Genomic DNA, 23,890 nt, shown 5'->3' with positions numbered 1-23,890 from the left:
CAGGAAGGCAGTGAGTTGCTGCGCAACAGCCTTCTCTAAAATCTTTGAGAGGAATGGAAGATTCGATATAGGCCGATAGTTTTTATATTTTCTGGGTCAAGGTTTGGCTTTTTCAAGAGAGGCTTTATTACTGCCACTTTTAGTGAGTTTGGTACACATCCAGTGGATAGAGAGCCGTTTATTATGTTCAACATAGGAGGGCCAAGCACAGGAAGCAGCTCTTTCAGTAGTTTAGTTGGAATAGGGTCCAGTATACAGCTTGAAGGTTTAGAGGCCATGATTATTTTCATCATTGTGTCAAGAGATATAGTACTAAAACACTTGAGCGTCTCTCTTGATCCTAGGTCCTGGCAGAGTTGTGCAGACTCAGGACAACTGAGGTTTGGAGGAATACGCAGGTTTAAAGAGGAGTCCGTAATTTGCTTTCTAATAATCATAATCTTTTCCTCAAAGAAGTTCATGAATTTATCACTGCTAAAGTGAAAGTCATCCTCTCTTGGGGAATGCTGCTTTTTAGTTAGCTTTGCCACAGTATCAAAAAGGAATTTCGGATTGTTCTTATTTTCCTCAATTAAGTTAGAAAAATAGGACGATCGAGCAGCAGTAAGGGCTCTTCGGTACTGCACGGTACCGTCCTTCCAAGCTAGTTGGAAGACTTCCAGTTTGGTGTGGCGCCATTTCCGTTCCAATTTTCTGGAAGCTTGCTTCAGAGCTCGGGTATTTTCTGTGTACCAGGGAGCTAGTTTCTTATGAGACATTTTTTAGTTTTTAGGGGTGCAACTGCATCTAGGGTATTGCGCAAGGTTAAATTGAGATCCTCAGTTAGGTGGTTAACGGATTTTTGTCCTCTGGCGTCCTTGGGTAGGCAGAGGGAGTCTGGAAGGGCATCAAGGAATCTTTGTGTTGTCTGTGAATTTATAGCACGACTTTTGATGTTCCTTGGTTGGGGTCTGAGCAGATTATTTGTTGCAATTGCAAACGTAATAAAATGGTGGTCCGATAGTCCAGGATTATGAGGAAAAACATTAAGATCCACAACATTTATTCCATGGGACAAAACTAGGTCCAGCGTATGACTGTGACAGTGAGTGGGTCCAGAGACATGTTGGACAAAACCCACTGAGTCGATGATGGCTCCAAAAGCCTTTTGGAGTGGGTCTGTGGACTTTTCCATGTGAATATTAAAGTCACCAAAGATTAGAATATTATCTGCAATGACTACAAGGTCTGATAGGAATTCAGGGAACTCAGTGAGAAACGCTGTATATGGCCCAGGAGGCCTGTAAACAGTAGCTATAAAAGTGATTGAGTAGGCTGCATAGATTTCATGACTAGAAGCTCAAAAGACGAAAACGTCATTTTTTTTTTTGTAAATTGAAATTTGCTATCGTAAATGTTAGCAACACCTCCGCCTTTGCGGGATGCACGGGGATATGGTCACTAGTGTAGCCAGGAGGTGAGGCCTCATTTAACACAGTAAATTCATCAGGCTTAAGCCATGTTTCAGTCAGGCCAATCACATCAAGATTATGATCAGTGATTAGTTCATTGACTATAATTGCCTTTGAAGTAAGGGATCTAACATTAAGTAGCCCTATTTTGAGATGTGAGGTATCATGATCTCTTTCAGTAATGACAGGAATGGAGGTGGTCTTTATCCTAGTGAGATTGCTAAGGCGAACACCGCCATGTTTAGTTTTGCCCAACCTAGGTCGAGGCACAGACACGGTCTCAATGGTGATAGCTGAGCTGACTACACTGACTATGCTAGTGGCAGACTCCACTATGCTGGCAGGCTGGCTAATAGCCTGCTGCCTGGCCTGCACCCTATTTCATTGTGGAGCTAGAGGAGTTAGAGCCCTAGTCGTGTTTAGGACATGTAGTAGTCGTGTCTAGGACACATAGTAGTAGTGTTTAGGACACGTCGTATTAGTGTTTAGGACATGTAGTGTTTAGGACATGTAGTAGTAGTAGTGTTTAGGACATGTAGTAGTAGTAGTGTTCAGGACACGTCGTATTAGTGTTTAGGACATGTAGTGTTTAGGACACATAGTATTAGTGTTTAGTACATGTAGTTTTTCGGACATGTAGTAGTAGTGTTTAGGACATGTAGTAGTAGTGTTTAGGACATGTAGTAGTAGTGTTTAGGACATGTAGTAGTCGTGTTTAGGACACGTCATATTAGTGTTTAGGACATGTAGTGTTTAGGACATGTAGTAGTAGTGTTTAGGACATGTAGTAGTCGTGTTTAGGACACGTAGTAGTAGTGTTTAGGGCACGAAGTAGTAGTGTTTAGGACATGTAGTAGTCGTGTTTAGGACACGTCGTATTAGTGTTTAGGACATGTAGTGTTTAGGACATGTAGTAGTAGTGTTTGGGACACGTAGTAGTAGTGTTTAGGGTACGTAGTAGTAGTGTTTAGGACACATAGTAGTAGTGTTTAGGGCATGTAGTGTTTAGTACACGTAGTAGTAGAAATAGTAGTAGTGTTTAGGACACGTAGTAGTAGTGTTTAGGACACATAGTGTTTAGTACACTTAGTAGTAGAAGTAGTAGTAGTGTTTAGGATACGTAGTAGTAGTGTTTAGGACACGTATTAGTAGTGTTTAGGACACGTAGTAGTAGTGTTTAGGACACGTAGTGTTTAGGACATGTAGTAGTAGTGTTTAGGACACATAGTATTAGTGTTTAGGACACGTAGTAGTGGTGTTTAGGACACGTAGTAGTGGTGTTTAGGACATGTAGTAGTAGTGTTTAGGACTTGTAGTGTTTAGTGCACTTCGTACTAGAAGTAGTAGTGTTTAGGACACTTAGTAGTAGTAGTAGTGTTTAGTACACTTGGTAGTAGTAGTGTTTAGTACACTTAGTAGTAGAAGTAGTATTAGTGTTTAGTACATGTAGTGTTTAGTACACATAGTAGTGTTTATTACACGTGGGAGTAGTGTGTAGTAGTAGTGTTTAGTACACTTAGTAGTAGTGTTTAGTACACATAGTAGTGTTTATTACACATGGGAGTAGTGTGTAGTAGTAGTGTTTAGTCCACTTAGTAGTAGTAGTGTTTAGTACACTTGGTAGTAGTAGTGTTTAGTACACTTAGTAGTAGTAGTAGTGTTTAGTACACTTCGTACTAGAAGTAGTAGTAGTGTTTAGTACACTTCGTACTAGAAGTAGTAGTAGTGTTTAGTACACTTAGTAGTATTAGTAGTAGTAGTAGTGTTTAGTACACTTAGTAGAAGTAGTAGTAGTAGTGTTTAGTACACTTAGTAGTAGTTGTAGTAGTGTTTAGTACACATAGTATTAGTAGTAGTGTTTATTACGCATATTATTATTAGTAGTAGAAGTAGTAGTAGTTTTTAGTACACATGGTAGTTGTGTTTAGTACACTTAGTATTAGTAGTAGTGTTTAGTACACTTAGTGTTAGTAGTAGTAGTAGTAGTAGTGTTTAGTACACTTAGTAGTAGTAGTGTTTAGTACACTTAGTGGTAGAAGTAGTAGTAGTGTTTAGTACACTTAGTAGTAGTAGTAGTGTTTAGTACACTTAGTGGTAGAAGTAGTAGTAGTGTTTAGTAGTAGTGTTTAGTACACTTAGTAGTAGTTGTAGTAGTGTTTAGTACACATAGTATTAGTAGTAGTGTTTATTACGCATATTATTATTAGTAGTAGAAGTAGTAGTAGTTTTTAGTACACATGGTAGTTGTGTTTAGTACACTTAGTATTAGTAGTAGTGTTTAGTACACTTAGTGTTAGTAGTAGTAGTAGTAGTAGTGTTTAGTACACTTAGTAGTAGTAGTGTTTAGTACACTTAGTGGTAGAAGTAGTAGTAGTGTTTAGTACACTTAGTAGTAGTAGTAGTGTTTAGTACACTTAGTGGTAGAAGTAGTAGTAGTGTTTAGTAGTAGTGTTTATTACACTTAGTAGTAGTGTTTAGTACACTTATTAGTAGTAGTAGTGTTTAGTACACTTGGTGGTAGTAGTGTTTAGTACACTTGGTGGTAGTAGTGTTTAGTACACATAGTATTAGGAGTAGTGTTTAGTACACTTGGTGGTAGTAGTGTTTAGTACACATAGTATTAGGAGTAGTGTTTAGTACACATAGTATTAGTAGTAGTGTTTGGTACACTTAGTAGTAGTAGTGTTTAGTAAACTTGGTAGTAGTAGTGTTTAGTATGATAGTCATTTAGTTCAGTTATCTTTGTTGGCCATCTTGAAGCATATGGGGACAGCAGACTGGGATAGGGAGAGATTGAATATGTCCGTAAACACATCAGACAGCTGGTCTGAGCATACTCTGATGGCGCGGCTAGAGATGCCGTCTGGGCCAGCAGCCTCGCGATGTACCCGTTTAAATGTCTTACTCACGTCGGCCACGGAGATGGAGAGCCCATGGTCCTTGGTAGTGGGCTGCGTCGGTGGCACTGCCTTAAAGCGGACAGAGAAGGTGTTTAGTTTGTCTGGACGTCGGCTGATTTTCTTTTTGTAGTCTTTGATTGTCTGTAGACTCCGCCACATCTCGTGTCTAAGCCGTTGAATTGTGACTCCACTTTGACCCTATACTGACATGTCGCTTGTTTGATTGCCTTGCGGAGGGAATAACTACACTGTTTGTATTCGCCCATATTCTCGGTCATCTATCCACGGTTAAATGAGGCGGTTCGCGCTTTCAGCTTTGCACGAATGCCGCCATCTATCCACAGTTTTTGGTTCGGTTTAATAGTAAAACTAGGTACAGCATCTCCTATGCACTTCCTTATAAACTCACTCACAGAATCAGCGTATAAATCTATTTTATTCTCTGAGGCTGCCCGGAACATGTCCCAGTCCGCGTTATCAAAATAATCTTGAAGTGTGGATTCCAATTGGTCTGACCAGCGTTGAGTGGTCCTTGTCACGGGTACATCCTTTTTGAGTTTCTGCCTATAGGAGGGGAGAAGCAAAATGGAGTTGTGGTCAGATTTGCCGAACAGAGGGCGGGGTAGGGTCTTGTATGCATCAAGGAAGTTCAAGAAGTTCAATGCATCAAGGAAGAGTAAATGTCCTTAAGGCCCCAGCCTCAAGGGCTCCATGTCTGGGGCAGCAGTGTGAGAGCCAGCCCATGTCCAGAACAGCAGGGCAGGGTAACTAACATGTTGTCTCCCTCTACAGCCCATGTCCAGAACAGCAGGGTAACTAACATGTTGTCTCCTCTCTACAGCCCATGTCCAGAACAGCAGGGTAACTAACATGTTGTCTCCTCTCTACAGCCCATGTCCAGAACAGCAGGGTAACTAACATGTTGTCTCCTCTCTACAGCCCATGTCCAGAACAGCAGGGTAACTACCATGTTGTCTCTCTCTACAGCCCATGTCCAGAACAGCAGGGTAACTAACATGTTGTCTCCTCTCTACAGCCCATGTCCAGAACAGCAGGGTAACTAACATGTTGTCTCCTCTCTACAGCCCATGTCCAGAACAGCAGGGTAACTAACATGTTGTCTCCTCTCTACAGCCCATGTCCAGAACAGCAGGGTAACTAACATGTTGTCTCCTCTCTACAGCCCATGTCCAGAACAGCAGGGTAACTAACATGTTGTCTCCTCTCTACAGCCCATGTCCAGAACAGCAGGGTAACTAACATGTTGTCTCCTCTCTACAGCCCATGTCCAGAACAGCAGGGTAACTAACATGTTGTCTCCTCTCTACAGCCCATGTCCAGAACAGCAGGGTAACTAACATGTTGTCTCCTCTCTACAGCCCATGTCCAGAACAGCAGGGTAACTAACATGTTGTCTCCTCTCTACAGCCCATGTCCAGAGCAGCAGGGTAACTAACATGTTGTCTCCTCTCTACAGCCCATGTCCAGAACAGCAGGGTAACTAACATGTTGTCTCCTCTCTACAGCCCATGTCCAGAACAGCAGGGTAACTAACATGTTGTCTCCTCTCTACAGCCCATGTCCAGAACAGCAGGGTAACTAACATGTTGTCTCCTCTCTACAGCCCATGTCCAGAACAGCAGGGTAACTAACATGTTGTCTCCTCTCTACAGCCCATGTCCAGAACAGCAGGGTAACTAACATGTTGTCTCCTCTCTACAGCCCATGTCCAGAACAGCAGGGTAACTAACATGTTGTCTCCTCTCTACAGCCCATGTCCAGAACAGCAGGGTAACTAACATGTTGTCTCCTCTCTACAGCCCATGTCCAGAACAGCAGGGTAACTAACATGTTGTCTCCTCTCTACAGCCCATGTCCAGAACAGCAGGGTAACTAACATGTTGTCTCCTCTCTACAGCCCATGTCCAGAACAGCAGGGTAACTAACATGTTGTCTCCTCTCTACAGCCCATGTCCAGAACAGCAGGGTAACTAACATGTTGTCTCCTCTCTACAGCCCATGTCCAGAACAGCAGGGTAACTAACATGTTGTCTCCTCTCTACAGCCCATGTCCAGAACAGCAGGGTAACTAACATGTTGTCTCCTCTCTACAGCCCATGTCCAGAACAGCAGGGTAACTAACATGTTGTCTCCTCTCTACAGCCCATGTCCAGAACAGCAGGGTAACTAACATGTTGTCTCCTCTCTACAGCCCATGTCCAGAACAGCAGGGTAACTAACATGTTGTCTCCTCTCTACAGCCCATGTCCAGAACAGCAGGGTAACTAACATGTTGTCTCCTCTCTACAGCCCATGTCCAGAACAGCAGGGTAACTAACATGTTGTCTCCTCTCTACAGCCCATGTCCAGAACAGCAGGGTAACTAACATGTTGTCTCCTCTCTACAGCCCATGTCCAGAACAGCAGGGTAACTACCATGTTGTCTCCTCTCTACAGCCCATGTCCAGAACAGCAGGGTAACTAACATGTTGTCTCCTCTCTACAGCCCATGTCCAGAACAGCAGGGTAACTAACACGTTGTCTCCTCTCTACAGCCCATGTCCAGAACAGCAGGGTAACTAACACGTTGTCTCCTCTCTACAGCCCATGTCCAGAACAGCAGGGTAACTAACACGTTGTCTCCTCTCTACAGCCCATGTCCAGAACAGCAGGGTAACTAACATGTTGTCTCCTCTCTACAGCCCATGTCCAGAACAGCAGGGTAACTAACATGTTGTCTCCTCTCTACAGCCCATGTCCAGAACAGCAGGGTAACTAACATGTTGTCTCCTCTCTACAGCCCATGTCCAGAACAGCAGGGTAACTAACATGTTGTCTCCTCTCTACAGCCCATGTCCAGAACAGCAGGGTAACTAACATGTTGTCTCCTCTCTACAGCCCATGTCCAGAACAGCAGGGTAACTAACATGTTGTCTCCTCTCTACAGCCCATGTCCAGAACAGCAGGGTAACTAACATGTTGTCTCCTCTCTACAGCCCATGTCCAGAACAGCAGGGTAACTAACATGTTGTCTCCTCTCTACAGCCCATGTCCAGAACAGCAGGGTAACTAACATGTTGTCTCCTCTCTACAGCCCATGTCCAGAACAGCAGGGTAACTAACATGTTGTCTCCTCTCTACAGCCCATGTCCAGAACAGCAGGGTAACTAACACGTTGTCTCCTCTCTACAGCCCATGTCCAGAACAGCAGGGTAACTAACATGTTGTCTCCTCTCTACAGCCCATGTCCAGAACAGCAGGGTAACTAACACGTTGTCTCCTCTCTACAGCCCATGTCCAGAACAGCAGGGTAACTAACATGTTGTCTCCTCTCTACAGCCCATGTCCAGAACAGCAGGGTAACTAACATGTTGTCTCCTCTCTACAGCCCATGTCCAGAACAGCAGGGTAACTAACATGTTGTCTCCTCTCTACAGCCCATGTCCAGAACAGCAGGGTAACTACCATGTTGTCTCCTCTCTACAGCCCATGTCCAGAACAGCAGGGTAACTAACACGTTGTCTCCTCTCTACAGCCCATGTCCAGAACAGCAGGGTAACTAACACGTTGTCTCCTCTCTACAGCCCATGTCCAGAACAGCAGGGTAACTAACACGTTGTCTCCTCTCTACAGCCCATGTCCAGAACAGCAGGGTAACTAACATGTTGTCTCCTCTCTACAGCCCATGTCCAGAACAGCAGGGTAACTAACATGTTGTCTCCTCTCTACAGCCCATGTCCAGAACAGCAGGGTAACTAACATGTTGTCTCCTCTCTACAGCCCATGTCCAGAACAGCAGGGTAACTAACATGTTGTCTCTCTCTACAGCCCATGTCCAGAACAGCAGGGTAACTAACATGTTGTCTCCTCTCTACAGCCCATGTCCAGAACAGGGGATGGGAGATGAGTTTAACCTCATGGATCATTCTGACCTCTACATACTAGACTTCAGTAAGTATCCCCTCTCGTTCTCACACTCATTCACTCTGTCTTTCAATTCAAAGGTCTTTATTGGCATGATGAACATGTGTTTACATTGCCAAACAAAGTGAAATAGATAACAAACAAATGTCAAATAAACAATGAATGAATGAGAGTGAATGACCTGGTCATAGTAAACACCTACAGTCAGAAAGTGTTGATAGACTTATTTTTTTCTCACCCATCTACACGCAATAACGAATAATAATAATAATAATAACTAATAATAATAATAATAATAATAATAACTAATAATAATAATTTATAATTATTGAAGCTCTGTCAAATTGGTTGTTGATCAGACATTTCCAAGTCTTGCAATAGATTTTCAAGACGATTTAAATCAAAACTGTAACTAGGCCGCTCAGGAACATTCAATGTCGTCTTGGTAAGCAACTCCAGTGTATATTTGGCCGTGTTTTGGGTTATTGTCTTGCTGAAAGGTGAATTTGTCTCCCAGTGTCTGGTGGAAAGCAGACTGAACCAGGTTATTGTCTTGCTGAAAGGTGAATTCATCTCCCAGTGTCTGGTGGAAAGCAGACTGAACCAGGTTATTGTCTTGCTGAAAGGTGAATTCATCTCCCAGTGTCTGGTGGAAAGCAGACTGAACCAGGTTATTGTCCTGCTGAAAGGTGAATTCATGTCCCAGTGTCTGGTGGATAGCAGACTGAACCAGGTTATTGTCTTGCTGAAAGGTGAATTCATCTCCCAGTGTCTGGTGGAAAGCAGACTGAACCAGGTTATTGTCCTGCTGAAAGGTGAATTCATGTCCCAGTGTCTGGTGGATAGCAGACTGAACCAGGTTATTGTCTTGCTGAAAGGTGAATTCATCTCCCAGTGTCTGGTGGAAAGCAGACTGAACCAGGTTATTGTCCTGCTGAAAGGTGAATTCATCTCCCAGTGTCTGGTGGAAAGCAGACTGAGCCAGGTTATTGTCTTGCTGAAAGGTGAATTCATCTCCCAGTGTCTGGTGGAAAGCAGACTGAACCAGGTTATTGTCCTGCTGAAAGGTGAATTCATCTCCCAGTGTCTGGTGGAAAGCAGACTGAACCAGGTTATTGTCCTGCTGAAAGGTGAATTCATCTCCCAGTGTCTGGTGGAAAGCAGACTGAACCAGGTTATTGTCCTGTTGAAAGGTGAATTCATCTCCCAGTGTCTGGTGGAAAGCAGACTGAACCAGGTTATTGTCCTGCTGAAAGGTGAATTCATCTCCCAGTGTCTGGTGGAAAGCAGACTGAACCAGGTTATTGTCCTGCTGAAAGGTGAATTCATCTCCCAGTGTCTGGTGGAAAGCAGACTGAACCAGGTTATTGTCCTGCTGAAAGGTGAATTCGTCTCCCAGTGTCTGGTGGAAAGCAGACTGAACCAGGTTATTGTCCTGCTGAAAGGTGAATTTGTCTCCCTGTGTCTGGTGGAAAGCAGACTGAACCAGGTTATTGTCTTGCTGAAAGGTGAATTCATCTCCCAGTGTCTGGTGGGAAGCAGACTGAACCAGGTTATTGTCTTGCTGAAAGGTGAATTCATCTCCCAGTGTCTGGTGGAAAGCAGACTGAACCAGGTTATTGTCCTGCTGAAAGGTGAATTTGTCTCCCTGTGTCTGGTGGAAAGCAGACTGAACCAGGTTATTGTCTTGCTGAAAGGTGAATTTGTCTCCCAGTGTCTGGTGGGAAGCAGACTGAACCAGGTTATTGTCTTGCTGAAAGGTGAATTCATCTCCCAGTGTCTGGTGGAAAGCAGACTGAGCCAGGTTATTGTCTTGCTGAAAGGTGAATTTGTCTCCCAGTGTCTGGTGCAAAGCAGACTGAACCAGGTTATTGTCTTGCTGAAAGGTGAATTTGTCTCCCAGTGTCTGGTGCAAAGCAGACTGAACCAGGTTATTGTCTTGCTGAAAGGTGAATTTGTCTCCCTGTGTCTGCTGGAAAGCAGACTGAACCAGGTTATTGTCCTGCTGAAAGGTGAATTCATCTCCCAGTGTCTGCTGGAAAGCAGACTGAAACAGGTTTTTCTCTCTAATTTGTCCTGTGCCTCGCTCTATTACGTTTATTTTCATCCTAAAAAAATCTCTTAGTCCTTGCAAATTTATTTGATTTTATTTTTAACATAACCTTTATTTAACTAAGTCAGTTAAGAACAATGATGGCCTACCAAAAGGCCTCCTGTGGGGTTGGGGGCTGGGATAAAAATATAGGACAAAACACATCACGACAAGAAAATGAATGAAAAGCATACCCATAACATGATTCAGCCATGCTTGAAAATATGAAGTGGTACTCAGTGGTGCCTTTCAAATCCAATTTTATTTGTTACATACGCAGAATACAACAGGTGTAGACCTTACAGTGAAATGCTTACTTCAAAGACCTTAACCAACAATGCAGTATTAAGAAAATAAGAATAACAAATAATTAAAGAGCAGCAGTAAATAACAATAGCGGGGCTATATACAGGGGGTACTGGTACAGAGTCAATGTGGAGGCTATATACAGGGGGTACTGGTACAGAGTCAATGTGGAGGCTATATACAGGGGGTACTGGTACAGAGTCAATGTGGAGGCTATATACAGGGGGTACTGGTACAGAGTCAATATGGAGGCTATATACAGGGGGTACTGGTACAGAGTCAATATGGAGACTATATACAGGGGTACTGGTACAGAGTCAATGTGGAGGCTATATACAGGGGTACTGGTACAGAGTCAATGTGGAGGCTATATACAGGGGTACTGGTACAGAGTCAATGTGGAGGCTATATACAGGGGGTACCGGTACAGAGTCAATGTGGAGGCTATATACAGGGGTACCGGTACAGAGTCAATGTGGAGGCTATATACAGGGGTACCGGTACAGAGTCAATGTGGAGGCTATATACAGGGAGTACTGGTACAGAGTCAATGTGGAGGCTATATACAGGGGTACTGGTACAGAGTCAATGTGGAGACTATATACAGGGGTACCGGTACAGAGTCAATGTGGAGGCTATATACAGGGGGTACCGGTACAGAGTCAATGTGGAGGCTATATACAGGGGTACCGGTACAGAGTCAATGTGGAGGCTATATACAGGGGTACTGGTACAGAGTCAATGTGGAGGCTATATACAGGGGTACTGGTACAGAGTCAATGTGGAGGCTATATACAGGGGTACTGGTACAGAGTCAATGTGGAGGCTATATACAGGGGGTACTGGTACAGAGTCAATGTGGAGGCTATATACAGGGGTACTGGTACAGAGTCAATGTGGAGGCTATATACAGGGGTACTGGTACAGAGTCAATGTGGAGGCTATATACAGGGGTACTGGTACAGAGTCAATGTGGAGGCTATATACAGGGGGTACCGGTACAGAGTCAATGTGGAGGCTATATACAGGGGTACTGGTACAGAGTCAATGTGGAGGCTATATACAGGGGGTACTGGTACAGAGTCAATGTGGAGGCTATATACAGAGGGTACCGGTACAGAGTCAATGTGGAGGCTATATACAGAGGGTACCGGTACAGAGTCAATATGGAGGCTATATACAGGGGTACTGGTACAGAGTCAATGTGGAGGCTATATACAGGGGGTACCGGTACAGTGTCAATGTGGAGGCTATATACAGGGGGTACTGGTACAGAGTCAATATGGAGGCTATATACAGGGGTACCGGTACAGAGTCAATGTGGAGGCTATATACAGGGGTACCGGTACAGAGTCAATGTGGAGGCTATATACAGGGGGTACTGGTACAGAGTCAATGTGGAGACGATATACAGGGGTACCGGTACAGAGTCCATGTGGAGACTATATACAGGGGTACCGGTACAGAGTCAATGTGGAGACGATATACAGGGGGTACCGGTACAGTGTCAATGTGGAGGCTATATACAGGGGTACTGGTACAGAGTCAATATGGAGGCTATATACAGGGGTACCGGTACAGAGTCAATGTGGAGGCTATATACAGGGGTACCGGTACAGAGTCAATGTGGAGGCTATATACAGGGGTACCGGTACAGGCTATATATGTGGAGGCTACAGTACAGAGTCAATGTGGAGACGATATACAGGGGGTACCGGTACAGAGTCCATGTGGAGGCTATATACAGGGGGTACCGGTACAGAGTCAATGTGGAGACGATATACAGGGGGTACCGGTACAGAGTCAATGTGGAGGCTATATACAGGGGGTACCGGTACAGAGTCAATGTGGAGGCTATCTTCAGGGGGTACCGGTACAGAGTCAATGTGGAGACTATATACATGGGGTACCGGTACAGAGTCAATGTGGAGGCTATATACAGGGGGTACCGGTACAGAGTCAATGTGGAGGCTATATACAGGAGGTACCGGTACAGAGTCAATGTGGAGGCTATATACAGGGGGTACCGGTACAGAGTCAATGTGGAGGCTATATACAGGGGGTACCGGTACAGAGTCAATGTGGAGGCTATATACAAGGAGTACCGGTACAGAGTCAATGTGGAGGGTATATACAGGGGGTACTGGTACAGAGTCAATGTGCGGGGGCACCATTATCGGGGTAATTGAGGTAATATCTACATTTAGGGTTAGGGTTAGAGTTATTAAGGTGACAATGCATTGATAATAACAGAGAGTAGCAGCAGCATGGGGGGGTGCAAATAGTCTGGGAAGCCATTTCATTAGCTGTTCAGGAGTCTTATACAGTGGGGCAAAAAAGTATTTAGTCAGCCACCGATTGGGCAAGTTCCCCTACGTAGAAAGATGAGAGAGGCCTGTAATTTTCATCATAGGTACACTTCCACTATGGGGCTGCAGCGTAGCCTAGTGGTTAGAGCGTTGGACTAGTAACCGGAAGGTTGCGAGTTCAAACCCCCGAGCTGACAAGGTACAAATCTGTCGTTCTGCCCCTGAACAGGCAGTTAACCCACTGTTCCTAGGCCTCATTGAAAATAAGGGGGTACCGGTCAGTTAAGAACAAATTCTTATTTTGCGGCTACCCTGCCGCCCTTATTGATGGCACTTGCTAAATCCACTACAATGAGTGTAGATGAAGGTGGAGGAGACAGGTTAAATAAGGATTTATTAGCCTTGAGACATGGATTGTGTATGTGTGTCATTCAGAGGGTGAATGGGCAAGACAAAATATTTAAGTGCTTTTGGTAGTAGTTGCCAGCTGCACCGGTTTGAGTCAAGAACGGCAACCCTGCTCGGTTTTTCACGCTCAACAGTTCCCCGGATGTATCAAGGATAGTCCACCACCCAAAGGACATCTAGCCACCTTGACACAACTGTGGGAAGCATTGGAGTCAACATGGGCCAGAATCCCTGTGTGAACTATTTCGACAACTTTTGGAGTCCATGTCCCAACGAATTAAGGCTGTTCTTATGGTAACTCAATATTTGTGTTAATGTTTGGAACACTCAGTTTATATCTGCAGTTATAGTGGAACACAGTATTACTTACCTGCCCGTGTTGTAATTGTCTGTGATATTGGCCTATTGATTTCTCCCACCGGAGCGGGAGAACAGTTCTTGACTGTTTGTCGTTGTAAATCTATTGTTTTTTTTCTTATTTTTTGTTTATATTTCAATCTCTTTTTCCATTTATGAATTAAATTAACCTTCCGTCAACCCGCCTCACCCTATGTGATACGGATCTGCTATCTTTTAGACCTTATAGAACCTACATCAGAAGCTAACCAGCTAATTATTTAATGAGTCATTGTTAGCCACTGCTAGCGGCCTTTACCTTTTGCTCAGTCTGCACAGCGCGATATCAACCCTGAGCATATCGGACTGCTTTTCTCCACTCGGCTACACGGCTGATGCCTCCCGGACTCTTCACTAACACGACTAGAAGCCACTACATCACCGGATTCCTGCTGTAGCTCTGGACCTTTGCATCGGATCATCGCAGCTGCTACCGAGTGGCTATAGTGGCTAACTCCCTTGTCTCCCTTGTCTCGAAGCTAGCATCAGTTAGCCTCGAGCCAGGCGCATCGCCTGACTAGCAAACAAATGACTCCAGCTACAACACCTATTTTGCCTATTGGCCTGGACCCTTTGTCGACACGGATCACGGCTGGTCTGTCGGCGTAATTCCATCCGATGTGCCCTCAACCGGCACCTGCCGGACGTCGGTGAAGACGCTTCTGCTATCCCCGGCCTGCTAACTTTACGGACGCCGTGTTTCCCGCTTGCTAGCGTAGTAATAAGTACCTAACGGCTTCCCTGTTTCATCTATTGCTGTTCACTGGACCCTATGATCACTTGTCTACATAGCTGATGCCTGCTGGACTGTTCATTAATCACGGTACTCCATTTTGTTTATCTGTTGTTCCCAGCCCCAAACTCAGGCCCTGTGTGTAGTTCACTGACCCTCTCTGCCCATTCATCACCATTTTACCTGTTGTTGTTGTCTTAAGCTGATTAGTTGTTGTTGTCTTAAGCTGATTAGCTGTTGTTGTCTTAGCTATCTCTCCCACTCAACACCTGTGATTGCTTTATGCCTTGCTTTATGTCTCTCTCTAATGTCAATATGCCGCCAACTTTATGGTTTTTACTTTCTAATTCCGTTTATATTTTTAGTTTTCCCTCGCTCAACTTTTTTCATTCAACTTTTTCAATAGCAGAATATTACAGCCAATCACAACACTGGCGGTTAAGTAATACTGTCAAACACCATCATTCCATTATTACTGACGATATATTATGGACATTTTCAGGAAATACAATGCAAAAATACGACAAAAATCCTATTGGTTCCACCTTTAACAAGCTAACTTTCTACTGAATCAGTCTGAACTCTACCCCCGACCTTCTACGGAATCAGTCTGAACTCTACCCCCCCGACCTTCTACGGAATCAGTCTGAACTCTACCCCCTCTGACATTCTACTGTATCAGTCTGAACTCTACCCCCGACCTTCTACGGAATCAGTCTGAACTCTACCCCCCCGACCTTCGACTGTATCAGTCTGAACTCTACCCCCCCGACCTTCTACGGAATCAGTCTGAACTCTACCCCCCCGACCTTCGACTGTATCAGTCTGAACTCTACCCCCCCGACCTTCTACTGAATCAGTCTGAACTCTACCCCCCCGACCTTCTACTGTATCAGTCTGAACTCTACCCCCCCTCTGACATTCTACTGAATCAGTCTGAACTCTACCCCCCCCGACCTTCTACGGAATCAGTCTGAACTCTAGCCCCCCGACCTTCTACTGTATCAGTCTGAACTCTACCCCCCCTCTGACATTCTACTGAATCAGTCTGAACTCTACCCCCCGACCTTCTACTGAATCAGTCTGAACTCTACCCCCGACCTTCTACTGAATCAGTCTGAACTCTACCCCCCGACCTTCTACTGAATCAGTCTGAACTCTACCCCCCTCTGACATTCTACTGAATCAGTCTGAACTCTAACCCCGACCTTCTACTGAGTCAGTCTGAACTCTACCCCCGACCTTCTACTGAATCAGTCTGAACTCTACCCCCGACCTTCTACTGAGTCAGTCTGAACTCTACCCCCGACCTTCTACTGAATCAGTCTGAACTCTACCCCCCCGACCTTCGACTGTATCAGTCTGAACTCTACCCCCCTCTGACAATCTACTGAATCAGTCTGAACTCTACCCCCCGACCTTCTACGGAATCAGTCGAACTCTACCCCCCCGACCTTCTACTGTATCAGTCTGAACTCTACCCCCCTCTGACATTCTACTGAATCAGTCTGAACTCTACCCCCGACCTTCTACTGAATCAGTCTGAACTCTACCCCCCCGACCTTCTACTGAATCAGTCTGAACTCTACCCCCCGACCTTCTACTGAATCAGTCTGAACTCTACCCCCTCTAACATTCTACGGAATCAGTCTGAACTCTACCCCCCTCTGACATTCTACTGAATCAGTCTGAACTCTACCCCCCGACCTTCTACTGAATCAGTCTGAACTCTACCCCCGACCTTCTACTGAATCAGTCTGAACTCTACCCCCCTCTGACATTCTACTGAATCAGTCTGAACTCTACCCCCCTCTGACATTCTACTGAATCAGTCTGAACTCTACCCCCCGACCTTCTACTGAATCAGTCTGAACTCTACCCCCCCTCTGACATTCTACTGAATCAGTCTGAACTCTACCCCCCCGACCTTCTACTGAATCAGTCTGAACTCTACCCCCCTCTGACATTCTACTGAATCAGTCTGAACTCTACCCCCGACCTTCTACTGAATCAGTCTGAACTCTACCCCCCTCTGACATTCTACTGAATCAGTCTGAACTCTACCCCCCGACCTTCTACTGAATCAGTCTGAACTCTACCCCCGACCTTCTACTGAATCAGTCTGAACTCTACCCCCCGACCTTCTACTGAATCAGTCTGAACTCTACCCCCTCTGACATTCTACAGAATCAGTCTGAACTCTACCCCCCTGACATTCTACTGAATCAGTCTGAACTCTACCCCCGACCTTCTACTGAATCAGTCTGAACTCTACCCCCCCGACCTTCTACTGAATCAGTCTGAACTCTACCCCCGACCTTCTACTGAATCAGTCTGAACTCTACCCCCCGACCTTCTACTGAATCAGTCTGAACTCTACCCCCCTCTGACATTCTACTGAATCAGTCTGAACTCTCCACCCCCGACCTTCTACTGAATCAGTCTGAACTCTACCCCCCCGACCTTCTACTGAATCAGTCTGAACTCTACCCCCCTCTGACATTCTACTGAATCAGTCTGAACTCTACCCCCCCGACCTTCTACTGAATCAGTCTGAACTCTACCCCCCCGACCTTCTACTGAATCAGTCTGAACTCTACCCCCCCGACCTTCTACTGAATCAGTCTGAACTCTACCCCCTGACCTTCTCTACTGAGTCAGTCTGAACTCTACCCCCGACCTTCTACTGAATCAGTCTTAACTCTACCCCCCTCTAACATTCTACGGAATCAGTCTGAACTCTACCCCCCTCTGACATTCTACGGAATCAGTCTGAACTCTACCCCCCTCTGACATTCTACTGAATCAGTCTGAACTCTACCCCCGACCTTCTACTGAATCAGTCTGAACTCTACCCCCGACCTTCTACTGAATCAGTCTGAACTCTACCCCCCTCTGACATTCTACTGAATCAGTCTGAACTCTACCCCCTCTGACATTCTACTGAATCAGTCTGAACTCTACCCCCCCGACCTTCTACTGAATCAGTCTGAACTCTACCCCCTCTGACATTCTACTGAATCAGTCTGAACTCTACCCCCCGACCTTCTACTGAATCAGTCTGAACTCTACCCCCGACCTTCTACTGAATCAGTCTGAACTCTACCCCCCCGACCTTCTACTGAATCAGTCTGAACTCTACCCCCCCGACCTTCGACTGAATCAGTCTGAACTCTACTTTGTTGCTTTTATGAATTTTGTCTTGCTGCTTTCTGTTCTATGTTGCTCTGTCTGTATGCTATGTCTTGCTTGTTCTATGGTGCTATTGTCTATATTGTAATTGTTTTTAATAACCTGCCCAGGGACTGCGGTTGAAAATTAGCCGGCTGGCTAAAACCGGCACTTTTACTGAAACGTTGATTAATGTGCACTGTCCCTGTAAAAATAAAATAACTAAACTAAACTACCCCCTCTAAACTTCTACTGAGTCTGTCTGAACTCTACCCCCCTCTAAACTTCTACTGAATCAGTCTGAACTCTACCCCCTCTAAACTTCTACTGAATCAGTCTGAACTCTACCCCCCCGACCTTCTACTGAATCTGTCTGAACTGTACCCCCCCCTCTGATCTTCTACTGAATCTGTCTGAACTGTACCCCCCTCTGATCTTCTACTGAATCTGTCTGAACTCCCCCTTTGATCTTCTACTGAATCAGTCTGAACTGTAACCCCACCCTGATCTTCTACTGAATCTGTCCGAACTGTCCCCCCCAACCTTCTACTGAGTCAGTCTGAACTCTACCCCCCGGCCTTCTACTGAGTCAGTCTGAACTCTACCCCGCCGGCCTTCTGAATCAGTCTGAACTCTACCCCCCTCTGACCTTCTACTGAAGATGTTTAATGGCTCAAATAAATTGACTCTCTTTGTGTGAATGATTAGAGCTATGAGCCTCCTGTGACTCATCATGTTAAAGGTGTTTTTGTCTCCTGCTGTACCAGGTCCTAATCTGAAGACATTATGCAAGCTAGCTGTTATTAACTACAGTCTTGACCAGGATGGTCTACCACACGACATCAGGTAATTCTTCATTTTCTTTCTTACTCTTCTTCCTTTTGTCCTTCTCTCTCCTTCCCTTCCTTTTATCCTCCTTTTCACTCTTCCTCTTTTCTCTTCTTCCTCTTCCTCATCTTCCTCTCGTCCTCTTATGCTTTTATCCTCCTTTTCACTCTTCCTCTTTTTCTCTTCTTCCTCTTCCTCTTCCATTCTTCATGAAACCAGACATATTGTCTATTCTCTCCTTCTCCCCATATCTCCTCTTCTTCTCTCATCTGTTCTTCTCCTCTCATATCTCTTCTCTCTTCCACTTCTTCCCCCAACCAGTACTCATATGGGTTATTTTATCACCCCTTTATTTTCTAGTTACTATTGCACAGCCTTGCCAGTGTCTCGTCCGATTATATGGTCATCGTTTTATATTCCACGCTTGACAACTAATGTTCTGATAATGTTCTGCGTGTCAGCTGCTACCACTACAACAAATGTTCTGATAATGTTCTGCGTGTCAGCTGCTACCACTACAACAAATGTTCTGATAATGTTCTGCGTGTCAGCTGCTACCACTACTACTAATGTTCTGCATGTCAGCTGCTACCACTACTACTAATGTTCTGCATGTCAGCTGCTACCACTACTACTAATGTTCTGCATGTCAGCTGCTACCACTACTACTAATGTTCTGCATGTCAGCTGCTACCACTACTACTAATGTTCCGATAATGTTCTGCATGTCAGCTGCTACCACTACTACTAATGTTCTGCATGTCAGCTGCTACCACTACAACTAATGTTCTGAAAATGTTCTGCATGTCAGCTGCTACCACTACTACTAATGTTCTGTGTGTCAGCTGCTACCACTACTACTAATGTTCTGATAATGTTCTACATTTCAGCTGCTACCACTACTACTAATGTTCTGCATGTCAGCTGCTACCAGTACTACTAATGTTCTGATAATGTTCTACATTTCAGCTGCTACCACTACTACTAATGTTCTGTTAATGTTCTGCATGTCAGCTGCTACCACTACTACTAATGTTCTGTTAATGTTCTGCATGTCAGCTGCTACCACTACTACTAATGTTCTGATAATGTTCTGCGTGTCAGCTGCTACCACTACAACTAATGTTCTGATAATGTTCTGCATGTCAGCTGCTACCACAACTGCTAATGTTCTGATAATGTTCTACATTTCAGCTGCTACCACTACTACTAATGTTCTGATAATGTTCTGCATGTCAGCTGCTACCACTACTACTAATGTTCTGTGTGTCAGCTGCTACCACTACTACTAATGTTCTGATAATGTTCTACATTTCAGCTGCTACCACTACTACTAATGTTCTGCATGTCATCTGCTACCACTACTACTAATGTTCTGATAATGTTCTGCGTGTCAGCTGCTACCACTACTACTAATGTTCTGATAATGTTCTGCATGTCAGCTGCTACCAGAACTACTAATGTTCTGATAATGTTCTGCTTGTCATCTGCTACCACTACTACTAATGTTCTGCGTGTCAGCTGCTACCACTACTACTAATGTTCTGAATGTCAGCTGCTACCACTACTACTAATGTTCTGATAATGTTCAACATGTCAGCTGCTACCACTACTACTAATGTTCTGATAATGTTCTGTATGTCAGCTGCTACCACTACTATTAATGTTCTGATAATGTTCTCCGTGTCAGCTGTTCCCACTACAACTAATGTTCTGATAATGTTCTGCATGTCAGCTGCTACCACAACTGCTAATGTTCTGATAATGTTCTGCGTGTCAGCTGCTTCCACTACTACTCATGTTCTGATAATGTTCTGCCTGTCAGCTGCTACCACTACTACTAATGTTCTGATAATGTTCTACATGTCAGCTGCTACCACTACTACTAATGTTCTGCATGTCAGCTGCTACCACTACTACTAATGTTCTGCATGTCAGCTGCTACCACTACTACTAATGTTCTGCATATCAGCTGCTACCACTACAACTAATGTTCAACATGTCAACTGCTACCACTACAACTAATGTTCTGATAATGTTCTGCATGTCAGCTGCTACCACTACTACTAATGTTCTGCATGTCAACTGCTACCACTACAAATAATGTTCTGATAATGTTCTGCATGTCAGCTGCTACCACTACTACTAATGTTCTGCATGTCAGCTGCTACCACTACAACTAATGTTCAACATGTCAACTGCTACCACTACTACTAATGTTCTGCATGTCAACTGCTACCACTACAAATAATGTTCTGATAATGTTCTGCATGTCAGCTGCTACCACTACAACTAATGTTCTGATAATGTTCTGCATGTCAGCTGCTACCACTGCTACTAATGTTCTGCATGTCAGCTGCTACCACTACAACTAATGTTCAACATGTCAACTTCTACTACTAATGTTCTGCATGTCAACTGCTACCACTACAACTAATGTTCTGATAATGTTCTGCATGTCAGCTGCTACCACTACTACTAATGTTCTGATAATGTTCTGTGTGTCAGCTACTACCACTACTACTATTGTTCTGCATGTCATCTGCTACCACTACAACTAATGTTCTGATAATGTTCTGCATGTCATCTGCTACCACTACTACTAATGTTCTGCTTGTCAGCTGCTACCACTACTACTAATGTTCTGATAATGTTCTGTGTGTCAGCTGCTCCCACAACAACTAATGTTCTGATAATGTTCTGCATGTCAGCTGCTACCACTACTACTAATGCTCTACATGTCAGCTTCTACCACTACTACTAATGCTCTACATGTCAGCTGCTACCACTACTACTAATGCTCTACATGTCAGCTGCTACCACTACTACTAATGTTCTGATAATGTTCTGCATGTCAGCTTCTACCACTACTACTAATGCTCTACATGTCAGCTGCTACCACTACTACTAATGTTCTGATAATGTTCTTCATGTCAGCTTCTACCACGACTACTAATGTTCTGATAATGTTCTGCATGTCAGCTTCTACCACTACAACTAATGTTCCTATAATGTTCTGCGTGTCAGCTGCTACCACTCAACACATGTTCTGATAATGTTCTGCATGTCAGCTGCTACCGCTACTACTAATGTTCTGATAATGTTCTTCATGTCAGCTGCTACCACTACTACTAATGTTCTGATAATGTTCTGCATGTCAGCTGCTACCACTACTACTAATGTTCTGATAATGTTCTTCATGCCAGCTGCTACCACTACTACTAATGTTCTGATAATGTTCTGCATGTCAGCTGCCACAACGACTACTAATGTTTGATAATGTTCTGCATGTCAGCTGCTACCACTACTACTAATGTTCTGATAATATTCTGTGTGTCAGCTGCTACCACTACAACTAATGTTCTGATAATGTTCTGCATGTCAGCTGCTACCACTACTACTAATGTTCTGATAATGTTCTACATTTCAGCTGCTACCACTACTACTAATGTTCTGCATGTCAGCTGCTACCACTACTACTAATGTTCTGATAATGTTCTGTGTGTCAGCTGCTACCACTACTACTAATGTTCTGCATGTCAGCTGCTACCACTGCTACTATTGTTCTGCATGTCAGCTGCTACCACTACAACTAATGTTCTGATAATGTTCTGCATATCATCTGCTACCACTACTACTAATGTTCAACATGTCAACTGCTACCACTACAACTAATGTTCTGATAATGTTCTGCATGTCAGCTGCTACCACTACAACTAATGTTCAACATGTCAACTGCTACCACTACAACTAATGTTCAACATGTCAACTGCTACCACTACAACTAATGTTCAACATGTCAGCTGCTACCACTACTCCTAATGTTCTGATAATGTTCTGCATGTCAGCTGCTACCACTACTACTAATGTTCTGATAATGTTCTGCATGTCAGCTGCTACCACTACTACTAATGTTCTGCATGTCAGCTGCTACCGCTACTACTAATATTCTGATAATGTTCTTCATGCCAGCTGCTACCACTACTACTAATGTTCTGATAATGTTCTGCATGTCAGCTGCCACAACGACTACTAATGTTTGATAATGTTCTGCATGTCAGCTGCTACCACTACTACTAATGTTCTGATAATGTTCTGCATGTCAGCTGCTACCACTACTACTAATGTTCTGATAATGTTCTACATTTCACCTGCTACCACTACTACTAATGTTCTGCATGTCAGCTGCTACCACTACTACTAATGTTCTGATAATGTTCTGTGTGTCAGCTGCTACCACTACTACTAATGTTCTGCATGTCAGCTGCTACCACTACTACTATTGTTCTGCATGTCAGCTGCTACCACTACAACTAATGTTCTGATAATGTTCTGCATATCAGCTGCTACCACTACTACTAATGTTCAACATGTCAACTGCTACCACTACAACTAATGTTCTGATAATGTTCTGCATGTCAGCTGCTACCACTACAACTAATGTTCAACATGTCAACTGCTACCACTACTCCTAATGTTCTGATAATGTTCTGCATGTCAGCTGCTACCACTACTACTAATGTTCTGATAATGTTCTGCATGTCAGCTGCTACCACTACTACTAATGTTCTGATAATGTTCTGCATGTCAGCTGCTACCACTACTACTAATGTTCAACATGTCAACTGCTACCACTACAACTAATGTTCAACATGTCAACTGCTACCACTACTCCTAATGTTCTGATAATGTTCTGCATGTCAGCTGCTACCACTACTACTAATGTTCTGATAATGTTCTGCATGTCAGCTGCTACCACTACAACTAATGTTCAACATGTCAACTGCTACCACTACAAATAATGTTCTGATAATGTTCTGCATGTCAGCTGCTACCACTACTACTAATGTTCTGCATGTCAGCTGCTACCACTACAACTAATGTTCTGCATGTCATCTGCTACCACTACTACTAATGTTCTGATAATGTTCTGTGTGTCAGCTACTACCACTACTACTAATGTTCTGCATGTCAGCTGCTACCACTACAACTAATGTTCTGATAATGTTCTGCATGTCATCTGCTACCACTACAACTAATGTTCTGCATTTCAGCTGCTACCACTACTACTAATGTTCTGCATGTCAGCTGCTACCACTACTACTAATGTTCTGATAATGTTCTGTGTGTCAGCTGCTCCCACAACAACTAATGTTCTGATAATGTTCTGCATGTCAGCTGCTACCACAACTCCTAATATTCTGATAATGTTCTGCATGTCAGCTTCTACCACTACACCTAATGTTCCTATAATGTTCTGCGTGTCAGCTGCTACCACTACTACTAATGTTCTGCATGTCAGCTGCTACCGCTACTACTAATATTCTGATAATGTTCTTCATGCCAGCTGCTACCACTACTACTAATGTTCT

General features: G+C 44.1%; 1 protein-coding gene and 1 long non-coding RNA gene across 2 annotated transcripts in view; both read left to right on the top strand.

Moving 5' to 3' along the window:
* klhdc3 (kelch domain containing 3) overlaps positions 1–23,890 on the top strand; it is a 166,218-nt gene that overhangs the window by 93,514 nt on the left and 48,814 nt on the right. The window contains exons 9-10 of the mRNA XM_052477433.1: positions 8,229–8,302; positions 18,458–18,536. Coding sequence (XP_052333393.1) covers positions 8,229–8,302; positions 18,458–18,536 — 153 coding nt within the window. The remainder of the gene's footprint in view (positions 1–8,228; positions 8,303–18,457; positions 18,537–23,890) is intronic.
* On the top strand, positions 9,172–9,828 carry LOC127911272 (uncharacterized). Its single transcript, XR_008077680.1, has 3 exons — positions 9,172–9,260; positions 9,324–9,657; positions 9,784–9,828. It is a non-coding gene; the product is annotated as an uncharacterized LOC127911272 (long non-coding RNA).

The sequence above is a fragment of the Oncorhynchus keta genome, chromosome 24 (genome assembly GCF_023373465.1).
Source record: "Oncorhynchus keta strain PuntledgeMale-10-30-2019 chromosome 24, Oket_V2, whole genome shotgun sequence".
Taxonomy (NCBI): Eukaryota; Metazoa; Chordata; class Actinopteri; order Salmoniformes; family Salmonidae; genus Oncorhynchus; species Oncorhynchus keta.
The sequence above is the reverse complement of the archived record's forward strand: the minus strand, read 5'-3'. Positions and strand labels throughout refer to the sequence as shown.